Genomic DNA, 19,668 nt, shown 5'->3' on the forward strand with positions numbered 1-19,668 from the left:
TCAGGGTTCAATCTTTGTCATCACATGGTCCCTAAAAATGCTAGGCCCGAACCACCCGGACCACCATCTGCCCACAGGTGCACGCCGTTCACCAACTGCTACCGCTGCCTTCCCCTCCCGCCCCAGGTCTGTGAACATCCCAGACCTGCCATCCCACCGCCAGGACCAGCCGGGACCACCATGCTGTCGGCAGGCACGCTTCATTCGCCAACGGCACTTTGACTCCCTCCGCCCTCCTCCCAGGTTTGTGAACATCTTGGATCCGCTATCCCTGAGTCTGCGACCTTGGACCAGACCCCTGCCTCTCCTGCTGCTTGGACTGCCCCTGGACCACCACCATCCTGCCTGCAGGCTCTGGCCATTAGCCAATGCCACCGCCTTGTCCCCCCATACCCCCTATCCCTTCTGGCCTCAGGTCTGTGTCCCCCCCCCCCCCAACCTTACAGCAGACAGGGGACATGGCCTCCACAGCAGGAGGGGGGGCGTGTCTTCTACAGTAGTGGAGGTGGCCTCGCCTGGATCTGTGGCCAATCAGCCGAAGTTATTTTCCCTAGTCCCAGCAATCTGGAATCACTTCTCAATCTTCATCACCTAAATCAGTAAGTAACATCCTAGCTATCTCAAACACAATAGTCCACTAGTCTATTTCAGTTGCATCAAAATACTAGTGAACACAAGAAGCTTTACAAAGCCCAATGTAAAAGATCACATCCTCTGAAAAAAAAATCACTAAAGTCTCCACATAAGACACAGAGGAACACAGACAAAAAAAAAAAAAGGCGACCATCATGATCGAGCTCATTCAGATTCCTTTCTTGCTACAAGAGGGAACAGTGACAGTGAACTGGAAGGTCACACCTCTATACAACCACAACACAAAGAAGAAACAGCGCAAATCCCCACCACAAGGAAAGGATGATGAAAAGAGTCCAAGAAGCCTCAATAGGCGTTACCCACAAATATGAGTTCTCCCGCAAAGAATTCAGAGATGAAATGTTGAAGATGTTCAATGAACTCAAAGAAACAGTGGAACAGACATCCAGTAAATTAAAGGAGGGCATGAAAGAAATAATGGAATGGAAGCCAAGAACATACAGTAAGAAATGAGAACAGAAATTGGAAAGCTTCGCACAGAAGTGTCATGAATAAAGGATTTGGTAGATGAAATAAAAAACTCAGTGGGTTCCCTCAACAGTAGAATGGCTACAGCTGAAGACAGAATCAGTGAGCTTCAGGAAGCTTACAGAAAACAACGTACAATCGGAAAAGACCTCAAAATTGCTCTAAGGTGAATCAGAGACCTAGGGGATAATTTCAAGAGGAACAACATTGGAATCATCAGAGTACCAGAAGGACAGGAAAGAAACCCTAATGAAAAAGCCACAGTTAAAGAAATCATTGCTGAGGAGTTACCAGAGCTGGAGAATGCAGGCATTCAGATTCAAGGAGCCCAAAGGGTGATAGCTAAAAGAGACCCTAATAAGACTCCAAGACATATTATAGTCAGAATGATAGATGTCACAGATAGAGACACAATACTGCAAGTAGCAAGGTCAAAGAAGGAAATCACATACAAAGGAGCACCTTTGATTTACAGCAGACCTATCAGAGGAAAGCCTCCAAGCCTGAAGACAATGGTGGTATATAGTAAAAAAAAAAACTCACTGAAATGAATGCTTCACCAAGAATACTTTATCCAGCTAAATTCTCACTCAAACTTGAAGGAACAATCCACACTTTTATGGATTAAAAAACAGTTCAGGAACTTTATAGACTCAAAAACAAACCTAAAAGAAGGACTAAAGGGGCTACTGTAAGACAAGAAAAGCCCTACAAGCACAACAAAACCCTACAGAAAGATGGCATAAAACCCCATGACAGTAATCTCTCTCAATGTCAATGATCTAAATGCACCAATTAAGGAACACAGAGTGGCAAAATGGATCCAGAAACTGAACCCAACATTCTGTTGCCTACAAGAAACACATCTGAACAGAAAAAACAAAAAAAAAAGACTCAAAGTATGAAAAACAATCTTGCAAGCAAACAATTCCCTCAAAAAACCTTGGTTGGCTCTACTAGTGTCTGACAACATAGATCTCAGGTTGAAAAGATCAGAAGGGTCAGCGAAAGATATTGAGCTACCATTTGACCCAGCAATACCACTTCTGGGAATATATCCCAGAGAGCCAAAAAAAATTGGTAGAAATGACATCTTCACTTGTATGTTCATTGCTGCACTGTTGACAGTAGCCAAAATCTGAAAAAGACTCGAGTGCCCAAGAACAGATGACTAGTTAAAGAAACTCTGGTACATTTATACAATGGAATACTATGCAGCTGTTAGAAAAGATGAAGTGATGAAATTTACATATAAGTGGATCAACATGGAAAGTATTATGTTAAATGAAATAAGTCAGAAAGAGAGGGACAGACATAGATTGCACTCATCTGTGGAATGTAAAGTATCAGAATGGGAGACCAACACCCAAGAATAGTATAGATAAGGACCAAGACATTTACTCCAAGGCTTGGAAGCCGGTTTCAAATGTTGGGAGAAAAGGCAGTTTCAGATAGACCAGGGAACACCAAGTAAAGGGTGTTTGGAGGGCATGCTGGGGTTGGGAGAAGCATGCCAAATGTAGACTATAGATCAAACACAATGGCCACTCAGTGCCTCTATTACAAATTACAACACACAAAAGGAAAGAGAGAACAAAAGGGAATGCCCTGCCATAGAGGTGGGGTGGGGAGGGAGGATACTGGAGGATACGGAGGGTGATAGGAAGGATACTGGGATCATTGGTGGTGGAGAATGGGCACTGGTGGAGGGAGGGGTACTTTATCATTGTATGACTGAAACGCAAACACGAAAGTTTCTAAGTCTGTAACTGTACCTCATGGTGATTCACTAATATAAATAAATAAATAAATAAATAAATAAATAAATAAAATGTTAGAAGTGGCCCCTGAGCACTGAGCTTGGAAGAGCTCTTGCTCTTGAGCATAGCAAGGTATGAAGCACAAGCCAACTAGCCAACCAAGCAACCAAACAAGCAGAAACTACAAAGCAATGCAAAAAATGGTTCAGTAAAATTTAGGACATTTTTCTTTTACGGGGAGAGAAGGATTTCTCACCGAATGCTGTGTCCAGTGTGGATGCACATCCACTGCTTCTTGATATGGGCTATATTTTCAAACACATTTGGTGTATTTTTCTACATTTGATTTTGTTTGCAAACAAGGTGTAGAAGACCACATATAGGATTTTAATATGCAATGTTTAGAATTTATAAATCTGAACATGGAAATATAAAGTTTGGCAAGAACATTGCCATCAAGTTCATTTGAGTGATTTCCTCTCAGGAGGTGGCAGGAGAATGAAGAGGACAAATAGTTTCCAGCTTAACTGTTTGCACAAACTGATTGCACAAAAAAGCATTGCTGTAAATGTCAAAATCTGTAATCATCAAAAAATTGTTGATGTATTATTTTTTCCTAGTTTTGATTTTTAAACTCCAATAGTTTTAGCATTTTTGTATGTATGTATATAAAACACATATACATATATATATGCACATATGTATGTAGCATCACTATCTCATTTAAAACATTAATGTACATATTTGACAAATAATTTTTTAAACATAAAACGACTGAAAATTTGACTCCTAAAATTTTTTGTGGTAACTGTAAATCAAGAGCGTAAATGTTAATATACAACAGGAAACATGTTATATAATTTAAACAATAAAAATTAATATAAAATGTTTGTGTATTGCTTCTATTTGAGAGTATTCTATAAGAGAAATATAAGCAGTACATTCTCTTAGCTGATATTTAAAAACAAGTGGGAGGGGCTGGAGCGATAGCACAGAGGGTAGGGTGTTTGCCTTGCACGCCTTCGACCCATGTTCGATTCCCAGCATCCCATATGGTCCCCTTAAGCACTGCCAGGAGTGATTCCTGAGTGCACGAGCCAGGAGTAACTCCTGTGCATCGCCGGGTGTGGCCTAAATAAATAAAAATAAAAACAAGTGGGCAACTTATTGGATATACCACTCAGTCTCCTCTCTTGTGGAGTGGGTAAGGGATTTTATGGTATTCAAGTCAGCAGGATGTTCCAGATTATCTTCCTATTTGGAGTACTGGGACCATTTGTCCTCCAGGCCTTAAATGCTGGTGGATCTGTGCATGTGTCTGAATATGAGTATGTGGTCAAACAATAATAAATTGATGAGGGGCCGGAGAGATAGCACAGCGGGTAGGGCATTTGCCTTGCACATAGCCAACCCGGGTTTGATTCCCAGCATCCCATATGGTCCCCTGAGCACCGCCAGAAGTAATTCCTGAGCGCAGAGCCAAAAAGAAAAAAAAAAGAATAAATGATGAAAATAGATTCCTTATTTAACATCAATTATTCAAGTCAATGCCTTACGAACTGCAGTGCTAAGCAGATGGTAAACTCGGGATCTGGTGAATGCAATACCTATGCTCTCTCCTTTGAGTTACATCTCTGGAGTTGAAGATTTTGACTTCAGTTGAATTATTAGTAGGAAAAAGAATTATAAATATACACATAAAATGACATTTAGCTATTTAACATTTTATTCCTACTGTCCACAGTAAACTCATTTTGTCATGATGGAAGATAATATTGAAGTTAAAAATGGCTTAGAATATTTTGTGTTTTAATTTCTTTAAGCCCCATAAGAATAGTAATTTATGTAAATAACAAATCAGAAGCCTAAGTAGAATGATAAGTCATCTTAGTGAGAAAGCAAACAAAGCCACCCGCTGTAGCTTGGTCTGTGTTTACCTGGAAGGTAGCTGCACAGTCTATCCATGGAGGTTAAGAAGGTAGAGTTGTGAACTTGAGCGAGCTGTTCCACCACAGACACCACCGCCACACACCCTTAAAAAGAACACAAATACTTGTCAACTGTGTTATACATGTTATACAGAAAATTGTGCTGGAGAGTAAAATCAAAGAAAGTGTGTGTGTGTGCGCGCGCGCGCGTGTGTGTGTATGTGTGTGTGTGTGTGTGTGTGTACATGGCTTTAAAGGACATTGAGAATTTGGTAGGGATACCCCAAAAACTCAATTTGGGTGTGGCATCAGAACATTGTATAAATTAAACTGTGTGTGTGTGTGTGTGTGTGTGTGTGTGTGTGTGTGTGTGTGTGTAAGCACTCAGTGGTGTTCAGGGATCACTTCTGGTGGTTCTCAGGGAACGTTTTGGGGTTCCAGGGATCAAATGCAGGTAGACCACATGCAAGGCTTACCCACTATACTATTGCTCCAGGTGCTGAAACTGCATTTTTAGTTGTATTATAAGTAAAGATGCCTAAATAAAAATTGGATGTAAAACAAAATCCCGAATCTCCAATTTTAAATGAATCTCCAATTTTCAAATAGAAGAACTCTTGACTGCCACTTTCTTTTAAAATCTTATGTGCTTATGCAGCATGAGTTGTAGTTAAGCATTAAGTGTTGTATGAAGTTTGTAGGCTTTAGGGCTAGAAAGACTGGTTGTTAGTTCAGTTTTGCCATATGTAAACAATGTGACTTTGGGGAAATCTTTGAATTTTGCTCTGTTTCAATTTCATTTTAATCAAAGGGGACAAAAAGACAACATTTTAATGCAAGAGAATAGCAACCAGCCAAGAGAATAGCAACTCAGTAGATGAAATTTTCCTTCCCCTCGCCTCCTTTCCCCCCTCCCCTCCCCTCCCCTCCCCTCCCCTCCCCTCCCCTCCCCTCCCCTCCCCTCCCCTTCCCTTCCCTTCCCTTCCCTTCCCTTCCCTTCCCTTCCCTTCCCTTCCCTTCCCTTCCCTTCCTTCCCTTTTTCCTTCTTTAGCAAATGCCCCACAATGAATGGGCTCATTCCTATCCCACACATTCTCAACCTGTAACTTGGATTCAGATATTTAATCTTAGAAAAATGGTCAAAATTGCTAAGCATTTGAAGTCAAAAGACCCGGAATTGGGTCCTACCCTTGAATCTTGGACTTGCTTTCATTTCCTCACTACAAAGCAGGTAATAATATGTTATAATATGTTTTCATTGTGCTACTGCGATAGCTCAGGGCAACCAATAGCTAACAAGGCAACCAAATGTGCCTTTGAAATGACATAGTTATTGCAAAATACTATTTTCCCAACCATCTACAAAGTACTATGCTTGAAAGTATATGCCAATAGAATTACTGTCTAGAAAGACTCTGATTATGTAAGGAATACATTCCCTCCAGTTACCTTGCTTTATGTGTGAAAATCCAGACCTACTACACATTGACACTCTGGGAGGTTTTATTTCTAGTGTGTATCTCTTCAACTTCTGAGGAATCCCAAAACTACTTTTGTTTTAAATAACAAAGGTGGCGATATTTTCTTTGACACAAGGGGATCTCTTGTGTTGGTCAAAGATCTCTAAATTTGGGGCTAGAGCTATAATACAGTGAATATGGCATTTTCCTTGTACACAGCCAACCCAGGTTTGATCTCTAGCATCTTATATGGTCCCTCGTGCCTGCCAGGAATAATTCTTGACTACAGAGCCAATAGTAACTCCTAAATATGCAGGCTGTGCCCCAAAAGCCAAAAAAAAAAACTCTAAGTCTGGAATGGGAAGTTTATTTGACTCAATGAGATGAGTGATTGCTGATTTTTCAAGCCTTCTTTTAGAAGTGAAAAAAAAGCTTAGATATAAAATGAAGATATTTCAGGGTGCCTGGCCTTGTTGTAAGCTCACTATGATTCATTGCTCAAGAAACCAGGGACCAAAATTCACAAGCAAAGTGTCATTAAAACCCAACTCGCACCAGGACTCTTTGAAAGAAGGTGATTGTTTACAGATATTAGCAGTACCATTGGGCATTTCTAAGTGTAAAGAAATAAAAATTTCTCCCCAATGATAGATTGTATATGAACAATGGGAACTTCTACCTCTCTTGACATGGAAGCACATACTTGGGCCGTGCATGTTCTGTATTCTCACCTCGGCAAATATGGGCTCCCCAAACCAGATAATACCTATCTGCTGAGGCATTTATCTGCATCAGCTATTAAGGTTGATTAGATGAGATTTTAAAATGTTTTAAATGATTGCTTTTATTATGAAGTAAGTGACATACAGCATTATATCAGCTACAAATATATGGCTTAATGATTTGGCATTTCTATCTGTTACAAATGATTACAATAAGTCTAGTTAACATCTGTCATTATATATAGTTACAAAATTGTTCTTATTGTGATGAAGACAGCTAAGACAGTTTATTGTGTTATTAACTTTCAAATATGTGATGTACTATTTGGGGGAGCATTCCCAGCAGTGCTTAAAGCTATCCCAGCAACACTCAGGTGGCCATACAGAGCCTTACACATGAAGACATATGTTCTACCACAGAGAAAAAAAATCTGGTCACCATAACCATACATTATAACAGCAGGAAATTTATTTTGCAACTTAAAATTTGTGCCTTTAACCTCCTTTCACCCATTTCTCTCCTTCTCACTCCTATTCCCTCCCTTGCCACTATAAACCACCAATTTGTTCTCTGTGTGATTCAGTAAGTTCTTTAACCTAAGCAGTGCAGTGATGGCTTTGTCACATTGTGATGAATTTCAGTATCTGATAGGTACTAGCATTTTATAGTCTAAAAAGTATTTTCATATATAGTGGTTTATTTTTAAAATAACTTTTAAAATGCAGACACAATACAATCTTGTTTTAAACATTTTATTTTATTTTTTATTTTTTAATGTAGGAGTACTGGTATTTATTCAGCTACTGATTAGCTGATTGAATTGTGCATGAACTCCACCTTACGTTTTTTTATATATAATTTTATTTATTGAATCACCGTGAGAGCAGTTACAAAGCTTTTGGGTCTAAGTCTCAGTCATACAGTGAAATACCTGTACCTTCATCAGTGCCCATTGTCCACCACCAAATACCCCAGTATACTCCCATCCCACACCCTCCCCCTACCTGTGGGGCAGATTATTTCCACATTACTCTCTCTCTACTTTGATCACATTCAATATTTCAACACCAGACCCACCATTATTATTTGAGATTTTATCCCAACACTCAGATCTGCTGAAAAGGCTACAGTAGACAACTTGTGTTCTATTGCTGGTTAAGAATAACATATGATGTCATGTGACTGCAGTAGGGCCACGTGATTTTGAAATTCCAAAATTTTAACACTTAAATCCGGAGGGATTTCTGCCAAAAGTCACTGGGTTTCGAGATTTGCTCCTGAGTCTCTGGGCTCATGGCCGTTGAGCAGCTTGATCAGGAGCCAGAGAGGCCGTTTGTGGACGATGACTTGGGGTCTAGTTGGCATGGGGAGGACAGAACCGGCTCCACCCCCATCCTGTGAGGCCCAACAAGTTTTGTCACTGCGGGCCCAGACCTGACTGTCCAATGGCCTCTAGAGGATGACGGCCATCGAGCCACTAAGGGGGAGCAGGTGGAGAGACAACACCCTTTCCCACATGGGGTGGCCCGGCAACAGTAACCTACTGCAGGGTCCGGACGCATTTCTGCCAAAAGCCGCTGGGTTTCAAGATTTGTTTCTGAGTCTCTGGGATCAAGGCCGTTAAGCAACTTGATCAGGAGCCAGAGATGCTGTTCGTGGGCGATGACTTGGAGTCTCGTTGGGATGGGGAGGACAGGACCGGCTCCCCGCCATCCTGTGAGGCCCAACAAGTTTTGTCACTGTGGGCCCAAGCCTGACTGTCCAATGGCCTCTGGAGGATGGCAGCCACTGGGTCGCCGGGGGGAACAGGCCAAGGCACAAAACCTACTCCCACCTGGGTTGGCCCAGCACCGGTAACTTACTGCAAGGATCAGACACATTTCTGCCAAAAGCCACTGGGTTTCGAGATTTGTTTCTGAGTCTCTGGGATCACGCCATTAAGCAGTTCAAGCAGGAACCAGAGAGGCCATGCCTCCAATTATATAGCTGAGCCGGAGGTGGTTTGTGAGTGTGTTTCCCACATATCTAACTTTTGGCCATTTACTTTCTTGGTAAAATTTGCCCCAAGTTTTTGGGGTCTGGCCAAAGGCACAGAAGCAATTTGGGGGTATCTGGAAGTCTGACGGTGCCATCAGGCTGCTGATTCACTCGCCTCACAGGTACAGATTGACTTGATGGCAGCACCATACCCCCGTTTTAAACATTTTAAATACAGAACAGTCTAAAAGATAAACATCTTTTAAATTACCCAGAGATAAACCAATTTTTATGTCATTTACAATATATAAAAATACATTCAGCATATGTGAGTGTTTTCAACATTTATAATAATTTTTTACATCTGATTTATGCTTCTTCCAATCATCTGTTAAATTAAGTGGATCTAAATAAACTTTAATAACTACAATTGAAGCACAATTATATGTAATTATTTTGCAATATGATAAAATATGTATGTGGTTGGTTAAAGGGGAGAGACTTTGAAATTTAAAAATAAACCAACTCAAACAGTAGCTCAGACACTTAAAAATTATATGATCATGAACAAGTTATCAATCTTTCTGAACTTTGTGTGTCTGAGTACAGAGTCAGACCTTTGAGGGTGATATAGGCAGGCAGGTAGATAGCTAGGAAAGGGACCCGATGGCAGTGGAATTCCTAGGGAGTAGCAAAACCACCGAGCCCTAAGGCTGTCAGGACCCACTTTGTGAGCACAGGAATTAAGGCTCGAAAAGATTTTCACCTGGGACCCAGAGAAGGCTGCTCCCCCAACTCTCAACTCTGAGAAAATCTCCAGCAGGAACAACGGCCAGAAAAGGAATTTCAAGGAGAACCATTCCCAACTCTTCCTACCTTGGCAACCACCCTAGCAAAGCCCTCTTACCTAGCTAGAAGCCGTATGTGGGTGCAGCTAGAGAAACTCTATAAAAAGCCACCTTGAACAAAGGAAACACGGGCATCTGCTGCCCCAGCCCAACTGCTGCCCCAGCCCATGTGGCTGAGCACAGTGGCTCCTGCATGTCCCATCTTGAGATGTGTATTTAGCAGGGCTCTCTCCATCTCTGGAGAATCCCACATTCTCTCTTGAGCACGTTACTCTCTCTCCCTCTCGCTTTGCTCTCCCTCCTTGCCCTTCCTAAAAGCCTCCAAACAAAATCTGTTTTTACTTCACTGCTTGTGTACTCCTGAAATTCTTTTCTGCGAGACAGGACAAAGTACCTGGAAACTCCAGGTATGACCTAGATCTGGCTTTCCTTTTCTGCAAAGAGCAATTCTGCACTCCAGCCTGAGTCCATGACTCCCCAAGAGATCAGGTGGTGGGAATCAACTCCCATGTCGAAAAGAACAAGAGGATGTCACGTGTGTCTTGATGGTCACCTGGTATAGCTGGCAGGGCTCTGACCCATGCTGTGTAGGGGTCCATCACAGACTTTATCAGACCTAGCCTTCCCAGCTGGTCCAGGGGAGGCAGAGGTGGATCAGGAAAAAGTGACTGTCTCTCTCCTCCCTGCCTCACATAAGCTACCTGTGGGCCCACCGACTTCAAGGGCAGGAATAAAGTTTTACCAAATACTCAAGCCTGCATTTCTGACACAAGGCCAGGTTTGAAGTAGGAAGATGTCTGCTGACTTGAAGTGAGTTCACCATGAGGGCCACATGGGTGCCATTCGTCCATTGTAGGGCATCTCCATAGAGGAGGATTAATGTATGCACCTGCAATTGTATTTTGGTTCAACATCTTCTGGAAACCCATTGCTCATTCATTGTATGAGACATGGTTCCACTTCTCATTCTGATGGTAGGCCTATGTTATTCTGGTGTGAAATAACCATTACCAGAACCTTCTGTTGTGCCAAACAACAGCAGATTCTACAGCACATATGACAGGCAGCTCATGATGAAGGAAGCACACAATGGAGATTAGATGGAGAGCTCACATAGTGATCACTTCATAGTTTTATCAAGAGATGCAACTTTTGGCCGCAGTTTTGATTTGAAGCACAAGGAATGGGGTGAGTTAGAAACAAAATTAGGAGAAACAGCAGAGGAGGTTTAACTCTGAGTTATGCCTAAAATCTAACCTGTTGCTGTTCAGATATTGCATGCCTTCTTTAAAAAAATAAAAAGCCACAATCATAGGGGTGAAAGGTTTAAGAGAGAGAAAATGAGGAGAGAGGCAGAATGGAAGGGTACAGGACCCTGAAATCAGGAAAGACAATAGCACAGTGAATAACCACTGAAAGGGCCCTGTGACTGCTTTGTCTCTGCTCCTCCTCCCAGAAGTAGTTATTGGGTTAAACCGAAAGTGGTTTGTCCCAAAATGTAGGCCCTGGGAAATGTAAAAAGTATTAGTCCAGCTAGATTAGCATAGATTAGCAATTGACTGAAGAATGTGGTTTTCTCCTTTTTCTTTTTTTTTTGTGTGTTACTTTTTTAAAAAAATTTTTATTAGTGGAGCACCATGAGGTACAGTTGTAGATTTACAAATTTTTGTGCTTGGGTTTCAGTTATACAATGATCGAATACCCATCCCTCCATCAGAGCTCATTCTCCACCACCACTGGTCCCAGCATCCCTCCCACCTCCCATCCCCCCCATCCCACCCTGCCTCTGTGGCTGGGCATTCCCCTTTGTTCTCTTTCTCCTTTTTCTTGTAATGTTTCCTTGTTCTATGAAATGAATACAGTCCAAGCTCTCAGCCCACTATACTGTTAGCCCCCTGAACCCCTCCTCTTTTCTCTTATTTGTCTCATTTTCTTAATTCTCCAACTCAACCCTGCTTCAACTCTGTTCACTGGGGCTTGTCCCAGGCACATGATTACTCCAAATCTGGAATAATTTTAGTTCTATATAATTAATTGATTGATAATCATAGACAATTGATTACATATTTAATGATTATAATTATATATAACTATATAATCTTAATTGTATGGAACATTTTAACCTTTAAAAGAAAGAAATAAGTGACAAAAAATCTGTCTGAGTAATTTCAGTGATAGAGGTAGAATGGGAGCTTTCTAGTCGCTCTTGACTATCTCTGTACACATTGTGAGATGGGTTCAATAAAGTCAGAAAACTATTGAGTGATTGTAGATTTTACTGGTGGTGTTGGAACACTAAATTCTTGAAGCACCTGTATAATCAACAACTTTGTAAATCATGGTGTTTTTAATAAAAATTAATATAATAAATATAGATTTGATGACATTTATTCACAGAAATGAAAAAGAGTATGCAGGAAAAGAATAGTCATTGTAATGTTCTGATTCTTCTAAATGAGGAGTTGGAGACTCATGAACTATTTGGTGAAACTAGGAGTGAGTACACTACTCTACACAGAAACAAGTCCAATACTCTGTAACAAGAACATTCTATTTCTCCCCACCCGCAATGGCTTTAGTTTTGTTATAATCAGAAAAACAGGGAGACCCTGGTCATGCGTGTTTGGGAGAAGTGTCAGAACCTAGACCAGACCAAATACATGGAGAGCTTTGACCCAAAACACCCATACTAGGAGCTCAGAATACAGCTCGGAGATACAGAATACTTGGAGATGCAGAATTCCATGTCCAAACATACGGATCCCTGAGAGTCAGATGGAGGGAAGCCCGAGTTGGAGAGGCTCCTCCTGGAATGAAGGCTCTTTGGGGAATATCGAGACCATTGGCTGCTCCACACTGTCCACCACAACACACTGGGAATGCTGTAGGAACTAACAACTACATGTGAACTAACCTGACAGAGAAGAAGGTGTTACCATGCTGTCGACACCCATGCTGCACTACCAAACACTGTCTGCATCTCCTCCCTTGAGCTGTGGACTGTCATACAATCAGATTGTTGCAGGCGGGCAAATAAGGGGTCCCTGGTAATGGAAACCTGAACCAGCTTGAAGGCACGGAGATGGTCTTTGACCCAAAAGAACCATCTCAGGAGCCTGGAAATCAACTGAGATGCAAAAAATTCCAGGGCGAGTGCAGGGAGGCATCCAGAGAGGAGAGGTGGCTGCTTCTCATGCTGGGACGTATACCGGCTCTCTCCACTCTGGAGAAGCCCGTGTTCTTGATCTTAACTTACCTCCCCTTATTTCCCAAATAAATTTCTTATACTTCACTGGTTGAGTGAATTTACCATTTGAATTTCAGGAGGAGTCCTGAAATTCTTTTCCGTGAGGGAAAAGCAACAAACCCAGAAGGTCTGGGTAAGATCAGGACTTCCTTTCCTTTCCAGCAAAGAGCAATTCTTCAGTCTCACCTGAGTCCACACTCCCTGAGAAATGGGGTCGCAGGGATGGTCTCCTATGTGGCGCTGAAGCTTGACAGCTACCTTGTGAGGCTGGTGGCTCATGAGCCTTCATCTTTCAGGAATGCTAAATTTTCCACGTGCTTTCCAGAAGACAGAGGTGAGAGAGAGAAAGTAGCAGATTTCCTTCTGGAGGCTGCCTCTTTCCTCGCCACTATACATCAGCCATCTGGGAACTACAACTGGCAATACTTTTCTCTTTGGGCTATGTCATATATATATATATATATATATAATTTTATAAAGTAGTTCACAATATTTCATTACATTTAATATTCAAACACAAATCCCACCACCGTTATACCTTCCCACCAACATATTTCAGGTGATTCCATCCCAAAACCCAATCCCTGTCCCAAAGCAGAGCTGAAGTAATATTTTTTATATTGTTTGTTATAAAAAAACACTGAAAATGATACAATAAAGTATTCTTAGAGGAAAGAGGGGGAGGATTGTTGTATTCCACCCAGGGACCATTAAGCCCTACTATAAGAGATCACTAACATATTGTTAGGAATTAAGCCGTGTGTGTGTGTGTGTGTGTGTGTGTGTGTGTGTATGTAGCAAAAAATGAATATTTCCCTCTAAGATTGGTTACCTCCTACTTTGAACCCCATCAAATGTGGTGCAGTACTCTTTGAGTATAGGTAGATTGTGTGGTATGATGTGTTGACCTGTCCAGGAATAGGTTCACTCTTGGGTGAGGCTCAGCCCAAGCATGTGGAGAGAAGCCATGAGCGTGGTGGTGGTTGAGGTCTGGAGATTTTTTGCTGCCAGGACTGGGTCCCTTGGGGTGGGGAGGGCTCCAACGTACCCCCTTCTGGGGTGCCCAGACTGAAACAGCCTTGCGGGGTCTGAGATCATGGTTATGGTGAGTGTCATGTTATGCTCTTTTCCAGGAGAGAAGGACATGATCTCGATTATGGCCGATGACAAGATTATCTCTGGGCTATGTCTTATGCTTCTTTTATTTGTCCAGTTTCCTTCTATGAATCATTCAAAACTCTCCTCACACTTCATTGAAACATCCCTCCCCACAGTTAGAATCCAAGGCTCTCTCCTTTCATTGTTCCATACTGCATATCCATCAGACAGGACAGATATTAAATGCTGATCTGACTTTCTGTCTTCCAGACATTACCCTCCTTGAGGGCAAAGTCAATGATGTATACTTCCATTACACGCCTAGCACTGAGGTTGGAACCTGAGCTGGACACATTGTCATTGAAAGGATAAGTAGGAGAACTACTGATGGAGAAATACTAATAAGAAATACTAATACTTTCTTTTCTTTTGGAAATATGTCTTTATATGGACATCCATGGAAAAGTCCATAGATGATTAGATAGATTTAGAAACTATGCCCAGTGACCTTATTTTTTCCCTCATGAGGCAAAAAACTTACAGAAATTTCCTGAATATAGGAGAAGTTTTCTAAGATTAACTTTCATAAATGAACAAACAAAAAGAATAAAGTAAGCAATAATTCATTTCTCAGGGAGTGTGGACTCAGGCCCTGAACAGAATACAATCCCTTTTCATAGGAAACTCACAATGTAATTCCAAGTTTTACATACACTGGATAGTAAATGCCAAATATAAGTCAAATAGTTGGTGAGATGTAATTCTGAAGAGACCCCAAGGAAACACCATGGGAGAAAAGGCATTCCCAGGAGAGAAATAGAGCATGCTACGCTATTATTCATTTTTTCAGTTTAATATGCATAAAATTGTCTTTTTCATTGGTACTTTAAATAATAGTTTCTTACAGTCAATAGCATTCTATTCTTGATACGGTAAAAACATAGGCAATTCAGGGTTGATTCAGTATAGCAGCTTAAGGGATACCTTGTTGCAATTTTCTTCCCTTGAGAAACCTCCATTCTTTTTGAATCCAATAATCCTAACCCATGCACACTATTTACTTCCCTTTTGTGTATAATTGTTTAAACTCATAACTTAAAGTGATTAATGCAGAGAAAATACAAAGATGATGGCCAACCAGCTTCTTTGTTGTTAGGGATACGGACATTTCTTCTGAAGTTTTCTAGAAAGAATCCAGTCAAGTGTTATCAGGACTTTTGTGACTCTTGGGCCCTACTAGAATTTGAAATAATTAAATAAATTCAAAGGAGAAAAAAATCCTATTGCTTGTTAAAACTGGATTTTGCCACAATTTTCACTGTGCTAATGAAGAGATTATGATCAAAAGCGCACTTTAAGAGAAGCAGACATTGTGGTCTGGATTACGTAAATACCCAGGTTGAGCTCAGTGTCAGTTTGAATCTGGCTCCTCTACACATTTCTACTCCAGGGCCCTCATCTCCTCTTTCAGGTGGATTTTTAATTTATAGTCTTCCGAGAACTGAGCCCCGAGTCCTTTAGTGGCAAGAATGGAGAAATTGTCTTTACTACAGTTGATAATAAGTGGTTTCACAGTCTTGACAGGTTAAAGAATGTTTTCCTGGGAAAGAGTCATGGGCAGATTAATTCCTACCATTAAAGACTATTCTCTGGCTGCTAATAGAACTCCTGACTGGGCCAAAGTGAGTTTTCTCAAACCTCTGTTCATTTAGGAAGTGATAAGAGCAAGTGAAAGTTCTTCATTTTACACAGTGCTCACAATTTGAAATCTCACATATGGAAAATCTCTTCTCACCTGGCATCTAAAAATAATGAGTATAATAGAAACAGACATTTCTGCTACCAAAGGAAAAGAAGTGAATGGGATTCAATAAAAACACCTGCTGCATGGATCTGCTTCTGACCACTAATCTCAAGTAGATTGCAAACTGTACCATGGAATCCTTTTGAAATGAAACAGGGCTCTTGAAACTTTAATTATAAGCATGACGGTGCTGGCTTGAAATGCACCCAACTGCAGAGAATAGTCTATTAGATTTCTCATTTGTCTGAAGCCTATACTTCATTGAAAAGCCTTGAAAGCACCTGGTAGTTGTCAGAGCCAGGGTTGCAAAGACTACATTTTCTTTCTGACCCTGAGTGGGCATACATAATTCATCACATGCTAGAATGTGCTCTATAGTTTTTGCATACATTATCATCTCATTCAAAACTTCACAACAACTTGTAGATGTAAGAATTATGACTCATTCTACAGAAAAGCAGATGGAGGATCAGAAATGTTAAGTATTTAGCCAACTATGGGGCTAGTAAGCAGAGAAGCTGGGCCTAGAACTTAGGATGTATTGGGAACTTTTCTAGATGATAAGATGAAAGAGCTGGGTTGGGGGCTGGGTGGAATGGGTATGTGAGAATATCACTGTCCTTTTACTGTCCTCCCGTTGTTCATCGATTTGCTCAAGCGGACCCATTAATGTCTCCATCGTGAGACTTTGTTGTTACTGTGTTTGGCATATTGAATACGCCACGGATATCTTGCCAGGCTTTGCCTTGGGGGCAAGATACTCTCGGTAGCTTGCTGGGCTCTCCGAGAGGGGCGGAGGAATAGAACTCAGGTTGGCCATGTTGGCTATGTGCAAGGCAAACACCCTATCTGCTGTGTTATCACTCAGCCCATGTGAGAATATGCTGGAAAAAATTGATATTGTTCCTGTTCTCTGGAATTCTACCCATTAGTGAAAATGTATTATAAGCAAACAAATAAATACGCAATTGTAAGTAATTTTGGGTGCTATGAAAAAAGGAACAGGGTGAAATGACAGAGTTTAATGAGGGTAGGGGTTAGTATAAACATTATTGGCTAGACTCAATTAGAGTGAGCTTCTCTCTCATACATACGCAGAGAGAGAGAGAGAGAGAGAGCTTGTATACTGGAAAACAGTGAGTGCTGTGAATAGAGAAATCAGGAATTTGTAGGCATGAGAGTTGGTACCCACTTGGTGGCAATGAGTCTAGGAAAGCCTTGTGCCAGAGTCCAGCAATAGGAAATGAGATGCAAGGATAGGATAAGTCAGATTCGTAAGCTTCAGTTACTCCAAAAGAGGTAGGGAATCTCCTAAAAACAAAGAGATGTCATGGATAGGCTTTGTGGAAGAGGCTTCTACAATCTGATCTGTGACTTTAGAATATCACACAGGTTGTCATGGGGCAGAAATATTAGGAAAAGGTAAGAGAAAAGAAACAAAGTAAGGTCTATTTTGGTCTGATAAGGGGATGTATGGTGAATTTAGTAATGAAGAGTAAGAGGACAGAGGTGATAGGCAATGTGAAATCTATTGTGGAGATAAACATGATACAATTGACGAGTTAAGAAGAAGTTGAAAGAAAAATGGAATTCAAGCAGAATTTTCTTTTGGTTTGGGCCCCAAGGGAAATGTAGGATAGATTTTAGAGCCAAGCCACATCCTTCCCCACTCTAAGGTACCCACATAGATCTGCTCCCTTCAAATTTTCCTGATCGAATGTCAGCAGAGGATATTGTTTTATGGGTCATCGTTTCATTCAGCAAATTTTCTATCAGGTCTCTCTGATATTGGTGAAAAGAAAAGGAAACAAGAAAGGTATAAAAGTAGTCATAAAAGTATCCTTATAGTATAATAAAACACTATCTTTATGTTTTTAATTTTAAGTTACTAAATCAGAGATTGACGCACACAACCCAGGTTTAGATATTGTACCTCCACCTTCTCTTCCACTTTATCTTTAGCATGACTATGTTGGTGAAATAGCCCATGCATGAAATTCACCAAGTACAGTTTATAAACCACAGTGCTAAAAATAACAATAATAAAGTCTATTATTAAAATGAAAAGCCTCATATTGAATGGGATAAACAATCTTACTACATCTGATAAAAGACTGATATCTAAAATATATAAAGACCTCATAAAACTCAGCAATAAATAAAAGAATCAAATAGCCTATCAAAAAATGAAAATAGTTGAACAAATACTTCACCAAGAAAGGTATACAGATCGCCAATGGCACATGACAAAACTTTATCACTTGTCATCAGAAAAATGCAAAATAAAACAAGACCAACTTTTATGCCTGTGGGAATGGTCTATATAAACAGGATCAGGAACAGCAAGTGCTATGAAGGTAAAAGGAGCTATTATTTACTATTTGTGGGTCTGAAAAGTGGTCTAGACTCTGTGGAAATGGAGATTTTTCAAAATTTTAAGGACTGTATTTTCCATATGATCCATTAATTTCACTTCTAGGCAAGTATTTAAAGAACACAAAGGTATTAACTGGAAAAATTGTGCCCCTGTGCTAATTTCAGTGCTATCTATAATAACTGAGATATGCAAACAGGCCAAGTATGCAATGACAGAGGAGTAGACAGAGTGTGGTACCCTTTATCTGCAACAATACACAGCTAAGAAAACATTAAAAGCTTCCCATTTCAATAACATGAGGGGAATGGAGGGTGTCGGACTAAATGAAATAAGTGAGAAGGAGAAAGACAAGTAACAAATGATTTCACTTACATGTGGTTTTAAAACAGAGCAAAACAAACTTTTGCAGCCTAATTGCAAGGACTGAGTTTACTCATGGAGCAGGAGGCAGCAGGTCTCAGGGGGAAGGGAGTTCAATGGTGTGTGACTGTTAGGTTGCTCCTTTGATATGTATGATATAATAACATGCTTTTGGAAAAGCGTGATACTGTAGTGCTAATACGTATCACTGGGTTACAAGACTGACTTATTGAGGTTTTATTACCGCAATAAAAATATTATTGAGAGGGCTGTAGAGATAGACATCAGGTACATCTCTTGCCAGTGTTTCATCCCCACCACCCCATATGGTTCCCTGAACCCTATCAGGAGTGATCCCTGAGCACAGAACCAGGAGTAATCTCTAAGCACCACCAGGTGTGACTCAAAAACAAACAAAAAGTATTATTAAAAAAGAATGGAAATGGGGCCAGAGAAAAAGTACAATGGGTAGGGCACTTGCCTTGCACACAACCAGGAGTTTGTTCCCTGGCATACAATATAGTCCTTTGAGCCTGCCAGAAGTGATTCCTGAAAGCACAGTCAAAAGTGAATCCCATATGGTCCCCTGAGCACTGCCGAGTGTATCCCCCCAAAAATAATTGAAATAATATTAAGGTAGGGTAAGTCTTAGCAAAGTAAAGGACATATCCAATTTAAGATTAAAGAAATTAAAGAACATGCATAGTTACAAAAATGCAATTGTTAATCTCAGATAATGATAAAATTGAATACAGTAGATCTACAGAAAATTATTTCAAATGATATGTTACCTGTCAACTTCATTAACCTCCCTTCAATTCTTTTTGAAGCAAAAATTAGACCACCTGACTTGCGAAAACCATTGTTTTTAGCCAATGGAGTCTTTCACATTTTCGATTTCTGGCACTGTAGCACTGTCCTCCCATTGTTTATCAATTTGTTTGGGTGGGGACCAGTAATGTCT

The 19,668-nt window shown here is 40.6% G+C and overlaps 1 protein-coding gene across 2 annotated transcripts in view; it reads right to left on the bottom strand.

Annotated features, from left to right (window-relative positions):
* AOAH (acyloxyacyl hydrolase) overlaps nt 1-19,668 on the bottom strand; it is a 239,194-nt gene that overhangs the window by 210,041 nt on the left and 9,485 nt on the right. The window contains exon 2 of one of the 2 annotated variants that reach the window (XM_056118526.1): nt 4,820-4,915. The exons of the other annotated variant lie outside the window; for it this stretch is intronic. Within the exon in view, the coding sequence (XP_055974501.1) occupies nt 4,820-4,915 (96 nt within the window). The remainder of the gene's footprint in view (nt 1-4,819; nt 4,916-19,668) is intronic. 2 annotated transcript variants of the gene reach the window in all.

The sequence above is a fragment of the Sorex fumeus genome, unplaced genomic scaffold (genome assembly GCF_029834395.1).
Source record: "Sorex fumeus unplaced genomic scaffold, SorFum_2.1 ptg000037l, whole genome shotgun sequence".
NCBI classification, from domain to species: domain Eukaryota; kingdom Metazoa; phylum Chordata; class Mammalia; order Eulipotyphla; family Soricidae; genus Sorex; species Sorex fumeus.